This window comes from Phalacrocorax carbo, unplaced genomic scaffold (genome assembly GCF_963921805.1).
Source record: "Phalacrocorax carbo unplaced genomic scaffold, bPhaCar2.1 SCAFFOLD_32, whole genome shotgun sequence".
NCBI lineage: Eukaryota > Metazoa > Chordata > Aves > Suliformes > Phalacrocoracidae > Phalacrocorax > Phalacrocorax carbo.
In genome coordinates this window covers 1319757-1339107 of record NW_026990280.1, presented here as the reverse complement: position 1 = coordinate 1339107, position 19351 = coordinate 1319757, and the positions used below count along the sequence as shown (strand labels likewise).

Genomic DNA, 19351 nt, shown 5'->3' with positions numbered 1-19351 from the left:
GTACCCTGCCAGTTTTATCAAATGTAATGTTTGAGGTCCCCTCTTGGGAGTGTAAACCCACCGTTGCCTCCCGTTGAAGCACGATCAGGGCCTGAATGTCTAGAAAGGAAGAGAGCGCTGCTGTAGGAGCAGGAAGAGAAAGTCGGGGAAAGCTGTTCCTTCTCTCTCATCAATGAGTGCAACTGCCTGCGTGGTCCTGAGTTCGGGTTTTGATCCCTGATGAGCTGGGAAAAGGAGGGCAGACTGGAGAAAAGGAAGCATCGTTCCCTCAGAACAACCTTCCCCCCGTCAGTCTCTCAAAGCATGAGGTTCCGTGCAGGAGCTGACGATGGGGGTGTCTCACTCGGATGCGAGTGGCTGCGAACATCCGCTTGCGGCACTGTACCTGATCGTTTGCTTCCAAGGACGTGGGCTGCAGCAAACAATTGCTGTTGGCAGCTCTACCCGATGACTTCCCTGTATTTTCCCTTCATCGGTCGGCTTTTCTGCAGCCTCTCAAAGCAGATCTTCACCTCTGTAGCCTTTGCCTTGTGCTACAGGTGCCCAATTGACTCCTCTGGGACTGCCCTCTTGTTGCTGCAACACCTCAGTCACCTTTAGCTCGTGACACCCGCCACCTTCTCTCTGCTTTATCCCACCGCAGTGACTTCACCCCCCTCCTTCAGAGGTTTCCCATTTGCAGGGCACCAACCTTTCTCTCTCCTCTGAAGGATTTCCATGAGAGATGCAGCCTTTGTGATGAAGAACCCATCTTCACCCAGGCAGGCTCTAAGCAAAATGCTCAGCACGCGAGTCATCAGGCAGAGGAGCACTTGGTAGGAAGGGGAGAGCAGTCTTTCCCTGCCCTCATCTTCCTCTCTACTGGATTCCTCACCAGATCTGTGGGGGTGCGTTGGGGCAAAGAGCCCTTGTGCACAGTGTGGTAGCTAACATGAACGTCTTGGCAGGTTGGCCTGGCCCATAGGCTGTTTCTTTTGCAAACCTGATGTAGGCTCTTCCATTCAGATTGGGTGATCTGATGTCAGCTCCACGTTGGAAATAATTGGGAAGTGCAGAAATTTGTCATACCCTTTGCTGAATTGAGACTAGATCATTCAGAGGCTTGTTAGGGATTTGAGCAGGAATTGCTTGTGAATGTGAGTAAGACAAATCTCAGAATTAGGGACAAGAAGCTTGGTTTGGGGTTTTGTTTGCCACCGTAAGTTGTACTCGGTGTGTTTCCTTGTCTGAGACTGGTTTCAGAAAAAGATGGAAATCTGATGTGTGTATTTGAATGTGCAGAAATGGCTTTGAATGTGATGATTTTATTTAGAAGGGAAAGATACTTCTGAATGTGCTTAAAAAGCCAAAGAAAGAAGCAAACAAAAAGCAAAAGCCCTAAAAAGGAAAATTTGATGAGGGCTCAGTCTTGGGCCCCTCGGGACAAGAAGGACATAGAGTTGCCGGCGTGTGTCCAAAGAAGGGCAACAAAGCTGGGGAAGGGTCTGGAGAACAGGTCTCATGAGAAGAGGTTGAGGGACCTGGGATTGTTTGGCCTGGAGGAGAGGAGGCTGAGGGGAGACCTTATCGCTCCCTGCAACTGCCTGACAGGAGGCTGTTGTGAGGTGGGGGTTGGTCTCTTCTCCCAGGTCACTAGCGATAGAACGAGAGGAAACGGCTTCAAGCTGCATCAGGGGAGGTTTAGGTTGGATATTAGGGAAAATGCCTTCACTGCGAGGGTGGTCAGGCCTTGGAAGAGGCTACCCAGAGAGGTGGGGGACTCACCATCCCTGGAGGTATTGAAAAGACATGTAGACGTGGCACTTGAGGGCCTGATTTAGGAGACATGGTAGTGTTGGGTTGACAGTTGCACTCAATGATCCTAGAGGGCTTTTCCAACCTTAAGGATTCTATGATTCTATGTTTCTATGATCATTTCACCTGGAAGAAGTACCAGAACACCAGCTGCACTAAGCTACTCCTTAACAGTGCACGTCTGTGCCTGCCTGTGCTTTGCCCTTCTGAAGGATCACCACAGCATTAGAACACAGTGTTTGAAGCGCCTAAAACTGAAACCTATTAGAACATCAATGTTTCACTTCTTTTCTGTCATTTTGGGAAATGACAACTTAATGTTTGGGGTGTCGTAACTCCTTCATGTCTTCATAGCCTGGAAAGCTGCTTGATCTTGGCTTCACTGCTTCCATGCAAACGTTGCAGAGTTCTGTTTGTTCTGTCCCCTTCGCGCATTCCTGATGGCAAACTTCTCTGCACCCCATGTGCCATGGGTATAAGCAGGGCATGTTGCTGGGAATAGTTAATTGGAACGCAGTAAATTGAGAGGATAATGCAGAGGCATGCAAATAAAGATTAGAATTAGCCTTTGGGAAGTTGTCATGTCAGGGGGAAAATTCCATGTGCTCCTCACAGCAACAAGCAGCCCAGCCTGTGATGCCTGAGTGAGTGTAGGGTTAGAAACAAGCACTTACTGTTGGTGGTTTGGATGTTGAAAGCAGGTAGGATTCTCCTTTGATTTTGCCTGTTACTTTTAGGAGGAGCAGTTAGAGGCGGTCTTGTCAGCTGCTGCCCAGACAGGTTCTGTAGGGCTTCTGACTGGCTGCATTAAGCTTTGGACATCTAAAGGTAAGACTTGTTATGTTTTTTTTATGTTGCATGGTTTCTTCGTTTGGAATTCTTGATTCATTTCTTTTTTGTTCTCTCTTTTTAAAGAGCAGCCAAGTTCTGCTGCTAATTTACAGTTGGCCCTTGACTGGACGTGGAGCAGAGTGATCTATACAAAAGGCGCATTTGACCGAATCTGTGAGTACTAGTGCAGCCATGCTGCAAACCTAGAATCAGTCTTTCCAGTTGAGCTTATTCAGTGATCTGCTGGTAGATGGTCTTGCCCGCAGATCTGGAAGTGCACTTTGAAACTCTGCAATGGCTCTGTAGGCTAACGATTTCATACCTGTTCTTGAAAAGGTGTTGCGCTGTTTGACGGCTCCTGCAGCTCCACTGACCCGCAGATGTTACAGGCTCTGCAGCACCACCAGTTGCTTTTGAGCAACCTTAGCACAGTCTTGAACTGTTTTCTAACAGAGGCACAAGAGCTCTCTGGAGAAGGTTTGTCACAGTATTTCTAACTCTCTGGTATGTCTTATGAAGATTTGGAACGATGCTGGGGACTGTAATTGTGGAAAGAGGAGCTTCTGTTGGTTTTGCTGATTGGCAGAAAGTCAAATGTAGCGGGGAGAAGGGGCTTAAATGGGAGGGGTTGGGGCTGCCACGTAATGTGCGTTGAGTTCAGGGCAAGAGTTTGTTGGGGAGCTGGTGCGAGTGGGTGGGGAGGCTGCGTTCAGCAAGGAGCTGTGCAAGCACCCGGCTTGAAATTACAGCAACGGGATGTGGCACTGTGACAAATACTCCCTTTGATTGTCAGCTAGCAGTGCGTGATTGCATGCAAATATTGGATTGGAAATTACTAAAATCAGAGAGGAAGCCTAAATGAGTGACATGTAAAGTGAGTTGCATGAGTTTCTGTAGCTGTTTCTATTAGAACTTGTTCCTGGCATATTGAGGAGAAAAGAGAATGTCCCTTTGCTAGAGTAAACGTCTCTGCTACGTGAAGAACAGGTGCCTTATCCATGAGTGGATTTAGTAGTTCCGACTTCACTTCTTTTTATTAAACCTTTAGTGAATCTTCTTCTTTGTAGGGGTTGCTTGTGATTGTGGGCTTTTACTTCAGAGAAGGACGTGATACGGAGTGAAAAATGCACAGGCAAAGATTTCTACCGTGCTATTTTTCTACTTTCTCTTTAGTGCAATGAGGGGAGTTTTATAAAAAACAAAAGAAATTGCACAGCAACAGTCCTCTTAAGCTTCTTTTCATGTTTTGCAGACTTGACAAATAAGCTGGCGGTGACCAGCCTCGCAGCTTTGTATGCACGAGTGCTCCTCTGGTTCTGTGGGTCCCGCCTCCTGCCCGAGGGCTCAGGTAAGCCTAAACTGTCACGCGTCTGTAGCAGTCAGTGCTTCCTATGAACACGTGCTTCCCCATGGTTTTGTCAAGGCTTCATCAATACCAAGTCGTGCCGGTTCAGTGACAGCAGATGCTGAAGTTCTGCTGCTGAAATTGAGATTTCACTGTTTTTTCAACTACGTCGTGCAGAATGATGCCAACAGTTTCTTTCCGGGGTGTTTCTCATAAACAGCAATAAGCCTCTGAGGGAGGGAGTTGCTCGTGCCCACAGCTTGAAATCCTTGGGATTGTAAACAAGTAACTCCTAAAGCACCAACACGGGAATGCTTGATTTTACAGTAAAAGCCTGACGTGCGTGTTTTGAACTTTTTACGGATTGTTTGAGGAAAAAATACACCTTGGAAATAGTTCATCATTTGGATGGGTTATAAATCCTGTTGTCAGCCTTAACTGTCTTACGCATGTTCACGTGACACGTTTAAAAACCCATTTCCTTTGAGAACTGGGGGTTTTTTTTTAGAGTGAACTTCAGCTGACACTACATGTTCTGGATGCTACATCACCTGTAAGCTTGAAATGGCACTTAGGACAAGGAGGAATTGACTCCTGTGTCGTAGGTCTCTTTTAGCAAAGGCAGAAGGAGGATGGGCTTCTTTCAAAGTCGGAGGCTTGCCTGTGCTTTTGATGCTTAGCTTGTGTGTTCTTCTGTCTTTTTAGTCAAAAACTGTAGGTTGAAAATTGTAGGGGAATAGACAGGGATCGGCGACCGGAAGATTACGGGATGTCACGGAAAGATAGACTCCTCCCCATAGGAGTGGCAGGAACAGGAACCGCAAGAGCTATATAAGCGTGTGACGCAGCCAAATAAACGGACATTTTGTATCCATCATATTGATGTCTGTGCATCACTGTCCCCAGGGCGGGTAGAGCCCTGTGTCCCGGAGGTATGCGGCCCAAGATAAGTTCTCCCGCAGAAGCGTACAGCTACAAGTGGTGACCCCGACGTGATTAGCGGGGAGGCTTGGCAGGTTCGCCGGGGGGAAAGAGAGCTTGGGGCACGCAGGGGCGGGACGGGGAGCCGCAGGTCGGCGGGCGCGCCATGGATTCAGTCGTGAAGGTACTGAAGGGATTGGGGAAGGAATATGGTACTTCGATATCGAAGACGCCTACCTCAAAGGCCATCCAATGGATGATTACGCAGGGGCTCATACGAGGTCCCGCAGACATATTTGATACGGATAAGTGGGTGAGGATTAAAGAGGAGTTAGCCGAAAGGGCTATGATGGGGAAACCCCACTACATACAGGTCTGGGGAAAAATACACGGATTACTATTGAAAGCTCGGGATGATCAGGAGACGTGGCGGCAGGCGCGGCAGTGCCTGCACGGTGTTACGGGCGACAGTAGCCCGGAAAGAGACCCAGGAGGGGCGGTGGGGACGCAGACAGGGGCAAGCATCGCGGGGGATGGAAAAGAAGGGGAGAGTTCGGACGGAGTAGCCTGGCCAGCGACTCAGTCTGAGGCTCCCAAAGAGGTGGATCGGGAAGTGGCGGTGTTCCCTGTTGGGCCAACAGGGCCTTTTGAGTCCCCCCCCGCATACCCCTGGGATGATTTGGTACGCGCGCGGGAGGCCGCGCGCGGGGAGGGTGACGTGGCAGTAGACGCAGCGGGAGTGACGGAGCGGAAGGAGGAAGATGACCGGCGCCGGAAGCAGCGCCGGCAGCGGCACCGCCCTCTGCCCGACCCTCGAGACTGGCTCCCGGGGCAACCCTTGAGATGGGAGTCGGACGAGGAGGGGGATTGGGATGCCTGGAGGGGAGGGCAGGGGGAGTATCGAACAACTTCGAGTAGCAGCGAATCAGAAATTGGGGGAGAAACCGATGCCCATATGTGGGAAGAGAGAGCAGCTTGCCTGCGGCGCGCAAAAAAGACGCACAAAACAGCAGGGACTCGGAGGACCAATCAGAAGGAGGGAGGAGAGGGTCCGTCAACAGGGGAGGTCCGGGGCGCTGCAGCTCCGGAGGGGTCTCCGGAGGAAGTGCTGCGGCAGCTGCGGCAGTTTATGCGCGCACTAGGGGAAGTAGCTCGGCTGCAGCCAGGATTTTTAACGAGGGGTGCACCCCAGCGACAATCAGTTGAGTTACCTAACTGGCGGCTGATAGCTAGAGATTGTAGCCTCGATGGAGTAAGGATAGAGATGCCCGGGATCTTCCCTGTCCGATTAGCTCCAGGAGGAGGAGTGGAGTGGACGCCGATAGATGCCAAACTAGTGCGAACTTTATGGCAAGAAATTAAAGAAAAGGGGCTGAAAGATGAAGGAGTAAGATTGCTGCTGGACGCTGCGCATGCAGCGCCATTGACCCCCTCTGATGCTAAGCAGTTGGCGAAAGCAATATTAGCTCCCACAATGTACATACTTTGGAAGGAGGCAATGCACAGTGCTTGCCACGCCCTTGTACAGCAAGCGGTGGCAATTCCGAGCCACCCGCTGCGGGGGACCACCCTTGACCGGCTCACTGGCAGAAGTCGTGGGCTGGAAACCTCGCAGTTGCAAGCAGCAGAATTAAGGGGCAGGGAGCTACAAGCGGTAACGGAGAGTTCCCGCAAAGCGTATAGTGAAGTGGGCAGGTATGAGAAAAAAGCAGAACCTTGGCAAAAGATACAGCAAGGTCTAGCAGAGCCATTTACAACGTTTTGTGATAGGTTGCAAAAAGCTATTATGGAATCAGACTTGCCATCAGCAGCCAGGGAGGCAGTCCTTATGGATTGCCTCCGAAGTCAGGCAAATCCGCAAACACAAGATATCCTCCGCACCCTGGCGGTAGGGGCGCCATTGGGTGAAACCATCAGGCATGTCTTGCGCCAGGAAGCATTGAACCAGCATGGCGGTGCGAGAGCGCACATCTGCCAGAACCCTGACTGTGGAAGTGAAGAAAGGGCGATGGTGCAAGCAGCCGGGGTGGGGCCGATATGTCACTTGTGTGGACGGCAAGGGCACTTTAGAGCTGGGTGCCCGCTAGGGGAAAGGGGAGGACGTAATGGAGGAGGAGCGCGCCCAGTAGGGAGGTGCTGGGTGTGTGGGAAGCCAGGACACCTGGCAAGAGATTGTCCAACTACGAGGCCGGGAAACGGCCAAGGGAGGGCGAAGCAAGGGGGATTCGCGCCTCCTATGAGTCAAATGACCCCCATCACGGTGCCAACGCCAGGAGCTTGGCCCACCGTAGCGAGCCAAGAGGGAGTGAACCGTCACGCAGGGGGGCAAGATTTGCAGGTTACAGCCCCCGCGTGGCCTTGGTCATAGGCTGTGATGAGAGACCCATGGCAGCAGTGATGATTACCCCACAAGAACCGAGTTACCCGGCACGAATATGCCTGGGAATGTTAGTGGATACCGGGGCAGATGTCACCATAATGTCACTCAAACGGTGGCCATCAACTTGGCCCCTCGCCATGGGAAAACGTATAATAGGGGTAGGAGGAGAACAACAGACGAGAACAAGTACTTGCCCTGTGAAACTCGAAGTCATGGACGAGGATGCAGGGAAGCTCCTCACGGCCGTAGTGACCATACTAGTAGCAGATGGGGTAGCAAGCCCCTTGTTAGGGCGAGACGCCCTTGCCCAGATGGGGATCGGGTTGAAAAATTTAGCATAAGGGCCACTGTCTCAGAGGGGCTTCATCAGCGCAAGTTAGTGTGGAAAACCAAACAGCCCGTCTGGGTGGAGCAGTGGCCCCTGACAACAGAGAAAACAGAGGCTGTAAGAGCTATAGTAAAACGAGAGCACGAAGCAGGGCACCTAGAGCCCTCAATGAGCCCGTGGAACACCCCTATATTTGCTATAAGAAAGAAATATAAACACCAATGGAGGATGCTGCATGACCTTAGAGCAGTGAATCAGCAAATGGAGGACATGGGGCCTCTCTAACCTGGCCTACCAGATCTGAGTGCTGTCCCGAGAGGATGGCAAGTCATTATTTTAGATATCAAAGACTGCTTCTTCAGCATTCCGCTACATCCAGATGATAGAAAGAGATTTGCCTTTACTCTGCCTGCAGTGAACCGCGCAGAACCAGGTAGTAGATGGCAGTGGACAGTACTTCCGCAGGGGATGAAAAATTCTCCAGCGATCTGCCAGAGGTATGTGGCTTCTGCATTGCAGCAAGTAAGGCAGCAGTATCAGGAGCAAATCTACATGATCCACTACATGGATGACGTCCTCATAGCTGCGCCCACCGAGGCGCTGTGTGAACAGGTCTTTTCAGACGCCCAAAGGGGCCTTGCGGAACAGGGCCTCAAGGTAGCTGAGGCAAAAGTACAGCGAGGACCAGTGTGTGGATTTCTGGGTGCTAGAATAGAAGGGGATTCCATACGAGCTCAGCCTATTAAACTTACACCTAAGGTTAAAAATTTACACGATGTCCAGAAGCTGGTAGGAGCACTGCAGTGGTTGCGGACATTCGTGCGCGTCACCGGTGAGGAGATGCAACCTTTCTATGCGTTGCTGAAAGGGACCAACCCATGGGAGCCCAGGAGTTTAGACGCTGAGGCAGTCCAGCAATTGCAGATGATAGAACGTCGAATGCAAAAGGAAGGAGTATGGCGGTGGGACCCCCAGGAGGAATTAATTGCGGGTTGGGTTCTGACCGCCTGTGGAGGGTTAGGATTGCTATATCAAATACGAGCAGGGGAGGAAAAACCACTGCGATGGGTATATCAGAAGGTTCCCAGGGATGCATTCTCCACAAAAGTTAAGGTAGCCGGGGGAATGATTTGGCGGCTGCGACGGGAAAGCAAGGTAATTTTTGGGAAAGAGCCAGATAAGCTGACAGTGCCATGGAATGGGGAGAAATGGCAGAAGGTGGTAGAGAGTGAAGAAGATATCCAATTGGCAGTATACTCATACCCAGGGAAAATACTCACAGGCACGGTGCAGAGGTGGGCCGAAACAGCCAAAGTGGTAGATTTGAGTGTGGATAGTAGAGTTTTGGATACCCCTCACCCAGGACCAACATATTTCACAGATGCTTCCTCAAAGACAAACAGAGCGGCGGTAGTGTGGAAAGAAGAGAATAGTTGGATGCTCTAGACGTATGAGGAGCAGGGTAAAAGTGTGCAGTGGCTGGAGGCGAAAGCGCTAGAGATGGCCCTGCGAAAGGATATAGATCGGCATATAAATGTGTGCACAGACTCCTTATATGTGTATAAGTTAGTCATGTCCATGAAACGAGAGGGTGTACCACACACGGAAATTGCCTTGATGCTAGAGATTGCTTTATCACAGCGAGGAGCAACGGTGACAGTAATTCACATTCGCAGTCATCAGACAGGGCCTGGACCACTGATTGAGGGGAATCGCATGGCTGATGCGGCAGCCATGGGAGTCTGGACCTTGGCGGAGGCAAAGAAACTGCATGACCAACTGCACCTGGGTGCTAAAGCCTTGGCAAAGGAGTGTGGCATCTCAATAAGAGCAGCAAGAGAAGTAGTAGCCACCTGTCCTTACTGTCAGCACTCGCCATTGTGGGAGGCAGGAGTCAACCCTCGAGGACTGGAAGCAAATGCCATCTGGCAGACTGACTTTACTGAATGTCCACAGTTGGCCCCCGGAAGGCACCTGGCAGTTACAATTGATACCTATAGTGGAGTCATCATGGCTACTCAACATCGGAAGCAGACCGCAACGCACTTGACTACGCATTGGACCACGGTGATGGCGTGGCTTGGAAAGCCTACCGAGATAAAAACAGATAATGGACCATGCTTTCGCGCTCGAAATACCCAAGAATGGTGTAAGGCTTGGAATATTGTATTGAAACACGGCATTGCTTACAATAGCACAGGGCAGGCAGTAGTAGAACGCGCTCATCGCACCTTGAAGGCAAAAATACTACAGCTTGGGGAGGGGGAGGGGTATAAGGGAACTATACCCATAGCAGCTCAGCAAACTATTTTAATGCGTGCATTATATTCGCTTAATCATTTTATACGCGGGCAGGAGCAAGTTACAGCAGTGGAGAAGCACTTTGGCAAAGCTCAAGCCGGCGAGCGCTATCCACAGGTACGAGTAAGGTTCCCAGGCAGTGAGCAATGGGAGAGAGGATGGAAACTGAGATGCCTGGGGAGGGGCTACGCCGCGGTTGAGAATGAAGGGCGCATAGAATGGGTGCCTGCAAAGTGTGTGAAAGCAGAACTGTGCAAGGATGTACAATGAATAATCCCTTTCTGAGTTGTCTCTTGCAGGGTCTGCTGACATGGATCCTCATGCTAGCCGTACCATTGGGAAAAGAAATGAGCTCCTTGACAAGATCGCAAGCAATATTGCAACGAGAGCGACACTGGGAAAGGGCGGCAAAAGAGAGATATAAACTGGAACTGGATAGTAATAATTGGGGGATCTTGTTGTGTGTAGTAACCATGGTTACTTGTGGGCTACCATTGTTATGCTGTGTTATAAGACAAATCAAAGAGCGCCTGCGAGCGTTACATGAATATAGATCTGACCGCAATATGTATCCGCTTACGCAAGTAGCTTCGTAGAATTTTAGTAGCATGGGGAGGGGGAGATGTAGGGGAATAGACAGGGATCGGCGACCGGAAGATTACGGGATGTCACGGAAAGATAGACTCCTCCCCATAGGAGTGGCAGGAACAGGAACCGCAAGAGCTATATAAGCGTGTGACGCAGCCAAATAAACGGACATTTTGTATCCATCATATTGATGTCTGTGCATCACTGTCCCCAGGGCGGGTAGAGCCCTGTGTCCCGGAGGTATGCGGCCCAAGATAAGTTCTCCCGCAGAAGCGTACAGCTACAGAAAATGTGATATGACTTCTTTAACTTACTTCTTATTTATTGCCTGTAGGTGATGAGATGCGTTTCTCTAGACCTTTCTACAATTATCCTCTGATTCGGAGCTACTACGCTGGTCGTCGACAGCAACTGGAGCGTTTATCAAGGTAGGACGTGCAGGAAAGCTCTAGAGCAGTTCCACTGCAAATTCAGAAGCGGCAGCAAGTGGTTTTTCCATCAGCAGCTGTATTTGCTACGCTTCATGCATTTGCTGGCAACACTCTTGACTGGAGTGATGCGTGTGTCCTGCTGAACAGAGAGGTTCCTTTCCCGTGTTAAAATGTTGATATATACCTCTGCTTAGTGCCCTTTGTTGGTATCATCATTGTTTTGACGTGCACGTAATTCATTGGCAATTCTGTGTCATTTGTTACCACTGGAAAAGGTCGTGTGGTGAGGACAGGATCAGTCACGGCCAGGTCAGCAAGGCACGGCCTTTGCAGAGCAATTGTTCTGGACACAGAAGAAAGCATGTTTTAGAAAAAAAAAAACAAAAACAAAAAACAAAGCAAAAATAATCTCTCTCAATGACCAGTGATAGATGGCGATAAGGGGATAGGCCCAAATCTCCTACTCCCAAGCACCGCGGTGTCATTGAAGGAGATGGGCAGAGTCACATGCAGCTGGCACGGCCAGCGCTCTCCTGGCTACTGGATAAAAGTCCCTTCCCCACGGGAACTCCCTTTCCTGGGCTGGCTCACGAGCATAATGGTGATGTGCCTTGGGTTAGGTGAGAACAGATTTTTCTTTGGCAACTGTTCTGTAACCTAAAGAAAGTCCTCAAGTAGCCATGGCTGTGGCACCGTGAACAAGGTGCAGCAGGAGGAGTCCAGGTGGAAGCTGCTCTATGTCAGGCGTTGGCTTTCAAGCTCCTCTTCCTGCGCGTCCTTCTCGGGTAACTCTCGTACAGGCTCACGGGCTCCTTAGAAGCACCACCTCCAGCGTGCTGCTTCTGCTCGTCCTCCTCGGGAAATGAAAGGCTGGCATCGCAGCCCGCAGGAGCCTGCGATGGGCTTCTGAGGAATGCAGTGTTTCACAGGCCAGCCCTCCGTCACTGTGATGGCACGTGCAGAGGCGCAAACGTGCTGCTTCAGGTGATACCAGAATTCAGCTGTGGGCTCAGCTTTCTGACCGTGACTGTCTTTCAGTAACAAAAGCGAGGTGCTGAGACCAAAGCCTGACATTTCCGTGCTGTGGTCTCACCACTGTGTGTGGGAACACTCCCGCTGGGGGCGTGAGGTTTGGGGTAGCTTTGCTTACACTGCCCTTGTATTACAAGTAATGCGGCACAAAAGAAAAACTGAAAACTAAAAGGTCGCTGCAACTTTCCCCTTAATAAGGGAGCTTTTTGGATTCCTATTTGGAGCTCCTTTAATAATTCACTAGGATCTAATGAGCACCTTTCACCTGACTCCGAAATTTCTTTCCAGTCGATTTCAAGTCACGATCGTGCCTTTGTCTGTTTGTTCCTTTCTTGGAGTCGTGGGAGCTTTAGCTGGGTTTGTTTTGGCTGGAGGAAATCTGTGACACCGAGAGGCCGCAATTAGTGTTTTCCTCTGTGCAAATCCTCGCTACGTTTTGTTCCAGAGGCAAACGGGACTCTGACTGCCTGATGATCGATGGGATGGTTTCCCAGTTAGGGGACCGAGTTGAGAAGCTGTGGCGGAGAGATGAAGGAGGAACGGGGAAATACCCACCTCCTAGCTTATGGGTGAGTGTTGTGTTCGCTGAAGGCAACAACAACAGCCACAACAAACCCCAGCCCCAGCCCAGCCCTCCCCCAAAGCCAATGATTTCTCAAAGAGAGGAGTTTTAAAAAGCTTCTACCTTTTCATTCCAGGCACTGATGGAGCTCTATTTGCTAGAAGGCGTTGAAGAAAGCCACAAACATGCAATCGTATCCCTTGGAGTTATTTCTGTTACACCTCCAGTATACGCGCATCAGGGGTCTGAAATGTCTGTCACCTACGTGTTCGATGCATTTTCTAATTTGTGCTTCAAACACACTGCGGATGAACACGTGTAGTTAAGAATTAAGTCGCAGACAGAAGCATTGTTTGATTTCTTTGTACTGTGGATTGTTTAGGAATTTTTGAAATGTTTTGTTGCAAAGTCTTTTCTGATGTGAGAAAACAGGTTTACTAAGCAATGTTAAAGGTAGAAAGCCCCCCTAGATTTTCTCAAAATGTAAACTGTTTTTCATTTTTGAAGCACCCACAGCTGTAGCAAACAGCTGCTTCCTCGAGCGATGCACTGGAATGTGCTGCTTCAGAGCAAAAGGATTTCTGACAGCGGTTTACCAGGACCTGATGTTGCTGAAATCATCCATTTTCCAGCACAGCTAACAGGGCTTGCTTTTGTGCTGTTACAAGTGTGGGCACACAGAATAATAGAGAGAGAGAAGGGAAAAGTCATTGGGCAGAAACTGAATTTTTAAGCTGCCGAAATACACTGTGTTGCTTTGGTTGTTTGTTGCCTGACCCGAGAGGGGAGCCTAGAGAGCAGGGGCTTTAAAGCTGTTGCACCCCGGAGCCCTCTGATGAGAATAGACCCCCCAAAACAGCTGTCAGAAAGAGAAAACGACACTGCCGATGAGTGATCCACATACTGGTTTAAATCCAGTTTTAATCATCCAGAGCTAAGCTGTGCTGTAAGGACACCCTAATTTCACTTGTTTTATATACGCTGGAAAGGAGGGAAGAAACCAGCTGTAGAATTTGTTTGCTTTAATAATCAAGCATTGGCCGTTCTCGTGTTTTGAATGTCCAGCTGGTGGCTCCAGTGACTAAAGAGGGAGCCTGTGTTTCCAACGGGACTGTTTAAATATCAAAAGGCAACCTTTCTGAATGCCTTAGAGAAATCAAAGAGTCTGTCTTTCTGGTTATTTATTCAGAATGCAATTTTGTTGTCAGGACCTGACTATCTTCAGGTTGCAACAGCATGAAACGGCAAGACTAATACATGAGTATTTTCTGCGTCCTACCACTATGATATTCTTATTTCCTTTTATTATTTATTCCTATTATATTAATCATAGGAATAATATTATTTCATTTGATAAATTGTTGGTCTTGCAAATTTATTAGCCTTAATTAGATACTTGATATCAGACAATTTACTTGCTGCTAGACATCATACATTCCTTTCCGAACAAAACAGAAGCTTCCGTCGACTCCTTCGCAGCTGCCTTTGCCATCCCTTCGGGCCTTGTTAAGCTTATTCAAGGATTTTGGCTTCTAGACCACAAGGACTATGAAGTAAGCATGTGACAGTTTAGTTAGGCATACGTTGTAGTACAAGGCTATGATCTAGCAAATGACTTTAAAAACCTGGTGCTTAGCTAACAACAGGTGATAAAACATGGGAAGCTTCTTTTGTAATCCTGCTTCAGCGGCACCTTCAGCAATATGTGATGATCTGCAGTTTGGTTTTAATTGCGTTGACAGGAAGTGGATTAAGACAATGAAGAAGTCAACGTTAATGCTTGACGTGTGACTTGCCAAAGCCGTCTGTTCAGGTTGTTCTCAGCAGAGCAGTCGAGCGCTTTCTCAAAAGCAGTGGTTTGGGTACTTTAAATAGTCAAATGACCATCCTAGCAGCAAGATTTGAGACTGAAGACCGCAAAAGTGACTCTTCAATCTAATTCATGTTCCTTCTGATGCTGAAGGTTGCTCTTTGCCTGTCACGATTTTAATACAACCTGTCTGGGAGAATAACTTGTATTTATAAGAAGTGATGTTTGCCTATGGGGATTTGGTTACCCTAGCCGAGTGTGAATCACTCCTTTTCAAAGACTCTGTTTTTTTTCTGTATGGCTAACTGATTTTTTTTTCCTGCAAATAGTAAAGAATTTATATTTACCTGTCCGGTATCAAGGACATTCACCCTTACTGAAGAAACTTTTGAACGGTTTTGTTGTGTGCTTGTGTGTCCAGTCTGATCCCCTCTATACAAAGAGGATGTGGCCAGGCTGGAAGGGGCCCAGAGAAGGGCCACCAGGATGATCAGAGGACTGGGAAGCTGCCATACGAGGATGGGCTGGGAGAGCTGGGTTTGTTCAGCCTTGAGAAAAGGAGGCTCAGAGGGGATCTCATCCCCGTGTACCAGGGCTTAGGGGGTAGCTACAAAGAAGGTGGAGACTCCCTTTTTACACGGAGTCCCATAGAGAGGACAAGGGGGATGGACACAGGTTGCTCTTGGGGAGATTCCGACTGGCCACCAGAGGGAAATTTTTCACACTGAGGACAGTCACCGTTGGAATAATCTCCCCAGGGACGTGGTTGACTCGGCCACGTTGGACACCGTCAAGAGTCGTCTGGGCAGGGTGCTGGGCCATCTTGTCTAGACTGGGCTCTTCCCAGAAAGGTTGGGCTAGATGATCACTGAGGTCCTTTCCAACCTGGGATTCTGTGATCTTAGTAAACCTTATCTCCACCTTCTGCAGAATTCCCTGGCCCTGCTCTTTCACCCAGCTACAATCAAACCTGTGTCGTGGCAACACATGAGAATTCTTCGGTCCCTCATGTGCCAAGGAGAGCACAGGCGAGCCCTCAGATACATGCAGGTGATGAAGCCACCATTCTCAAGCAGTCGTGAAGAGCGGCTTTTCCTCACTGTGCTGTTGTCCAATAGGTAAAGAAATATATGCCACCATTTTGGCATTGAAATACTGTGAAAGGTGGAGAACAAACACTAGAAATCACAATCCCCTAAATTTCCTTTAAACTCTGAGCACAATAACTGTGGGGCACCTTTTTAGTTATACTATTAATACGCCTTTACATCTCAAAAAATTAACTACAGGTGCATGGCGGAGGCTTGGGCTCTGCTGCAGGAAGACACCGCTCAGTTAAAGGAGGAAGAGCTATTAAAAGACATGTATGACATCTGTCGGGGGATGGGACTAGTGGGAGACTTCCTGAGGCTGCCTTTCACAGACTCTGAACAAGTAAGTGTGGGCAAGAGGAAAATCTGAATCCCTTCTTTGCCAAGAGAAGAGGCAGGGTCATCAGATATGTTTTAAAATGTGTTATTTCTCATAGAAGTGTTTGGAGAAATTTTTACGGATTCATGAGATTCTTTTAGCCCGGCACCTGCAGCGTGCCAACTGTATGGCAGCACCACAGCTGAACCAGGCGATGAACGTTCATCTCATGGTAAGCGTAAAAGTCCTGCCAAGTGTGCCAGTTTCTCTCAGGGGTTACTGACCGGTTTAACAGCGCTCAGTAAGAATCCTGCTTTCTTTATCACACCCTTCTTTGAAATACTTGCAATAAGCCTCTGCACCTTACGTTACAGCTGAACCTAAAAGTTGAACAGAATGTGTCACTACTCCAAAGCTACCCCGTGCAGTTGGAAATTCTGTGTTCCAGGCTGTTGTTGACTCCACTTCGAACAGTTTGTTTGTGTCTGAGGATTAAATAAGTATCTCCTGTCAGCCACTCTTACCATTCAGATATTCAGCGACGTACGTTATGTAGCGTTCAGAAGATTGGAAGTTGTTTGGGTCACTGTGGAATGAAGAGTGTGTTGTATGTCATCGCTGGTATCTCGCACGCAACTCTGGGTGCCAACCCACAGGCAACGTTTGCATCATGGGTTGTTCTTTTTATTATTTCCTCAGGTTATAGCGTGAGGTCTGCAATTCCACAGCTTTTGTTTTACCACTTTTAGGACAGAAATTCTTACCTAACTTCTGAGTCTCAAAGTAGCCAGGTCAAATTCTGTGTTATGTGAACTTCTGTTGTGGTTCTGTGATCCATTTGCTGCTTTCCGGAACCATAGTTCTCCAGGGAAGCAAACTTGTGGGGTGGTTCCGGAAGGTTTAGGTCCTGCATTTGAAAGCTTCCATCCCGGGGGAAGGGGTGTGTAGGTAGCTTTCTCTTCCTCATTTTAATCCTCACTTCCTTTTGTCCAACGTAACCCGCCGCTGCCCTGGAGATTCAGTCACCTGGGGCAGTGGCGTTTCAGGAAAAACAAGGGAAAGGCTGCTGTTTTGTCAGCCGCGTGAAACTTGTGGGTGCTGACAAGCGTGTCAGAATGAGGTTCTGCAGGGTGCCGGCATGGTTTTAACTTAAAGTTGTAGGTTCTGCTATTATTCTAGTCTTCCTTCCACTTGGCTAAATATACAGGGTGAAACTTCTTGCTTTACGCTTTTTGTTCACCAGAATGATCGTGCTCCTCGCTGGAGACAGAGAGCAGTTGCCAGAAATTCTCTCTCAGCCCAGCACGGCAAGACCCTTCCTAGAGGTCAGAGGCAGCTGGCTGTAGAGAGAGCCAAGCCTTACCATCTGCCTTCGTCCGGACCAAGAGAAGGTAATTTTTAGGGGGGGAACATAACGCACAACTCACCATCGCTTTGATTGCACAAGGCTGATCGTTTTTCCCTCGTGCTTTACAGCTGCAAGACCAAAGCCATTCTGGACAGTAACAAAACCAGCTAATGCAGGAAATGTGGATCCAAGGGCACCTTTCAGCAGTCGTGTGTTGGCCAAAGTTAGAGAGTTATGGGTAGGAAATGAGCAGAAACCCAGTTGAAAGAGAGTTTTTCTGTTATGATAATGTTTGTTATGCAAAATACATATATTTATATTATGGTAAATCTGTTTAGAGAATTTAAGAGAGCTGAAACTAAAACAATGATTACCATCAAGCTATTGATGTACACATCTTGCTAGACTTGATTGTGTGATCAAATAGTGATCTCTTCCCACTTGCTGACACATTTCTGCTTTGTTTCTGCCTCTTTTACTTAAAAATAGGCAGAACGATAAAGAGCAGGAAAGAGGCCAGTAGCTGTCAGATGAGTTTCCTACAGGTGGTGTGGCCAAATCAACCCCAGTTCGGGTATATTTGGCCTTGAGGGCAATGAAGGTCAGTTACTGCCCTTCTCTGCTGTCCTTTTGCCATGAGAAAAGACCAAGACCTTGGGCAGATCGTACTATAAGGGCATGCCCGGCGTGCAAATAAGGCCGCAGATAACTAAGTAGTTTAATCCCCCATCAGAACCCCTTCTCATGGAAGATGACTCTCAGGGTTGTCAGCGCACTCCATTTATTTGCTGCAATTCATCCCTTCCCATGTAACCAACCATAAATAGCTTCTGGTGGGGAAGAAGCAAGCTCCAGGCAGAAGCCAACCCATAGCCTCTTGTGAGTTGTTAGGCAATGCTTGTAACCTCTTAGCCTAGGCCAGTCGGAAAATGCAATGAAAGAATAGAATTTCTCGTCGTAAGATAGCATTTGTTTCTTATGTTGTTGGTACTTTTGTCTTCTGTGCAAAACTTGCAGGTTTCCATCGCAGGAATGCTGTTCTCACCAAAGCAGTCACGATAATGAGTGCCTTTGAGATGCTCAGAGAGAAATGTTCTGCGGTTCCTTCTGAATTACAGCTGTTCCTCAAATAAAAAGCGTTTTCCAATGCACTGTGCTGTGTGGGTGACCCATACGTGAGGCAGAGGGAAAAATGCAGGTGACGGTTCCTGATGTGCCTGTTGGTTCAGGTCACTCACTCCTGGGCTGTGCATCACCCGGCATGGCTCAAGAGCAGGCTTATCCCACAGCAGCCATGGGTGTGGTGTGCCTTGCGTTGAACTTGGTTTAAACCCAGACTAGACCACGACTTATTAGTGACAGCCCGATCGCTGGTAGTTTGATACTACAATTGTAATGTTAATACACAGAGAGAGAGGGATGCAGGAAGTAGGTGTGTGATTTCTGTGAACACCGACAGCACAAGCGTAGATGACCCTAGGAATCCAGGGCACAGGAAAAGCTTTGCTTCTGATCTAGCCTATTGGTCTCATAGCAGCTTCCTGAAGGACGAGAACGGCACGCTCATCTCCGCAGGATCCAACAGTGATGTGGGCCAGGTAAGCCTTGAGTCAAAGAACCAACTGGAAGCAGCTGTCAGTAATACACAGTTGTGGGTCAGTCAGTTAGTTTATCTCCCATTATTAACATTCATGTAAATGTAACGAACGGGGGATGATTCCTCCAAGCGTGCACACCTGCCATAGTTCCTTTCTGACATTCATACATGGAAGTTAACACACCGCACCTCTCTAATACATAATCATTGACCTGGCTGGGCACCCCCTTCTTCCATGGGTCTCTATCTCCGCCGCTTAAGTTTAAAGGTACAGTGTGATTTTAATTCACTGCGCATGCTCAAGAGGAGTGGGATGGGGGTCAGCCCTTTCATCCCTCAGTTGAGTCGGGGGTCACTATCTCCCGCTGTTGGAATTACCTTTCCCCCAGTGACTCTGCGTGGGCAAATGTGCAGTTTTTCAGGGCCTTCTGGGGCCAGAAGTTCCCTTTGATCACTGCTGACTGAGTTGGGGCCTTCCCTTCACACCCTTCTTTGTAGCAGGATGTTCCCACTGTCAGTCCTTGAAGTTCTACTGATTTGTATTCTTTTAGGAGGTTCCTGTCAATGGGGCAGTCATTGCTAATAGCCTCCTCTCTGGCCCAAGCATTGTTTATTATCTTGTTAAAATTCTCAGGTGTTACCTTCTCCTCCTGACTCACTCGCTCTCACTGCT

The 19351-nt window shown here is 48.7% G+C and overlaps 1 protein-coding gene across 1 annotated transcript in view; it reads left to right on the top strand.

Annotated features, from left to right (window-relative positions):
• The window catches only part of LOC135310940 (protein ELYS-like), a 188327-nt gene that overhangs the window by 14213 nt on the left and 154763 nt on the right, over nucleotides 1-19351 (top strand). Inside the window, exons 11-25 of the mRNA XM_064440064.1 lie at nucleotides 2532-2622; nucleotides 2710-2799; nucleotides 2962-3102; nucleotides 3186-3194; nucleotides 3878-3973; nucleotides 10823-10916; nucleotides 12397-12520; nucleotides 12650-12706; nucleotides 13920-14066; nucleotides 15254-15441; nucleotides 15613-15757; nucleotides 15852-15965; nucleotides 16977-17124; nucleotides 17210-17303; nucleotides 18616-18679. Of these exons, the coding sequence (XP_064296134.1) occupies nucleotides 2532-2622; nucleotides 2710-2799; nucleotides 2962-3102; nucleotides 3186-3194; nucleotides 3878-3973; nucleotides 10823-10916; nucleotides 12397-12520; nucleotides 12650-12706; nucleotides 13920-14066; nucleotides 15254-15441; nucleotides 15613-15757; nucleotides 15852-15965; nucleotides 16977-17124; nucleotides 17210-17303; nucleotides 18616-18679 (1602 nt within the window). The remainder of the gene's footprint in view (nucleotides 1-2531; nucleotides 2623-2709; nucleotides 2800-2961; nucleotides 3103-3185; nucleotides 3195-3877; nucleotides 3974-10822; nucleotides 10917-12396; nucleotides 12521-12649; nucleotides 12707-13919; nucleotides 14067-15253; nucleotides 15442-15612; nucleotides 15758-15851; nucleotides 15966-16976; nucleotides 17125-17209; nucleotides 17304-18615; nucleotides 18680-19351) is intronic.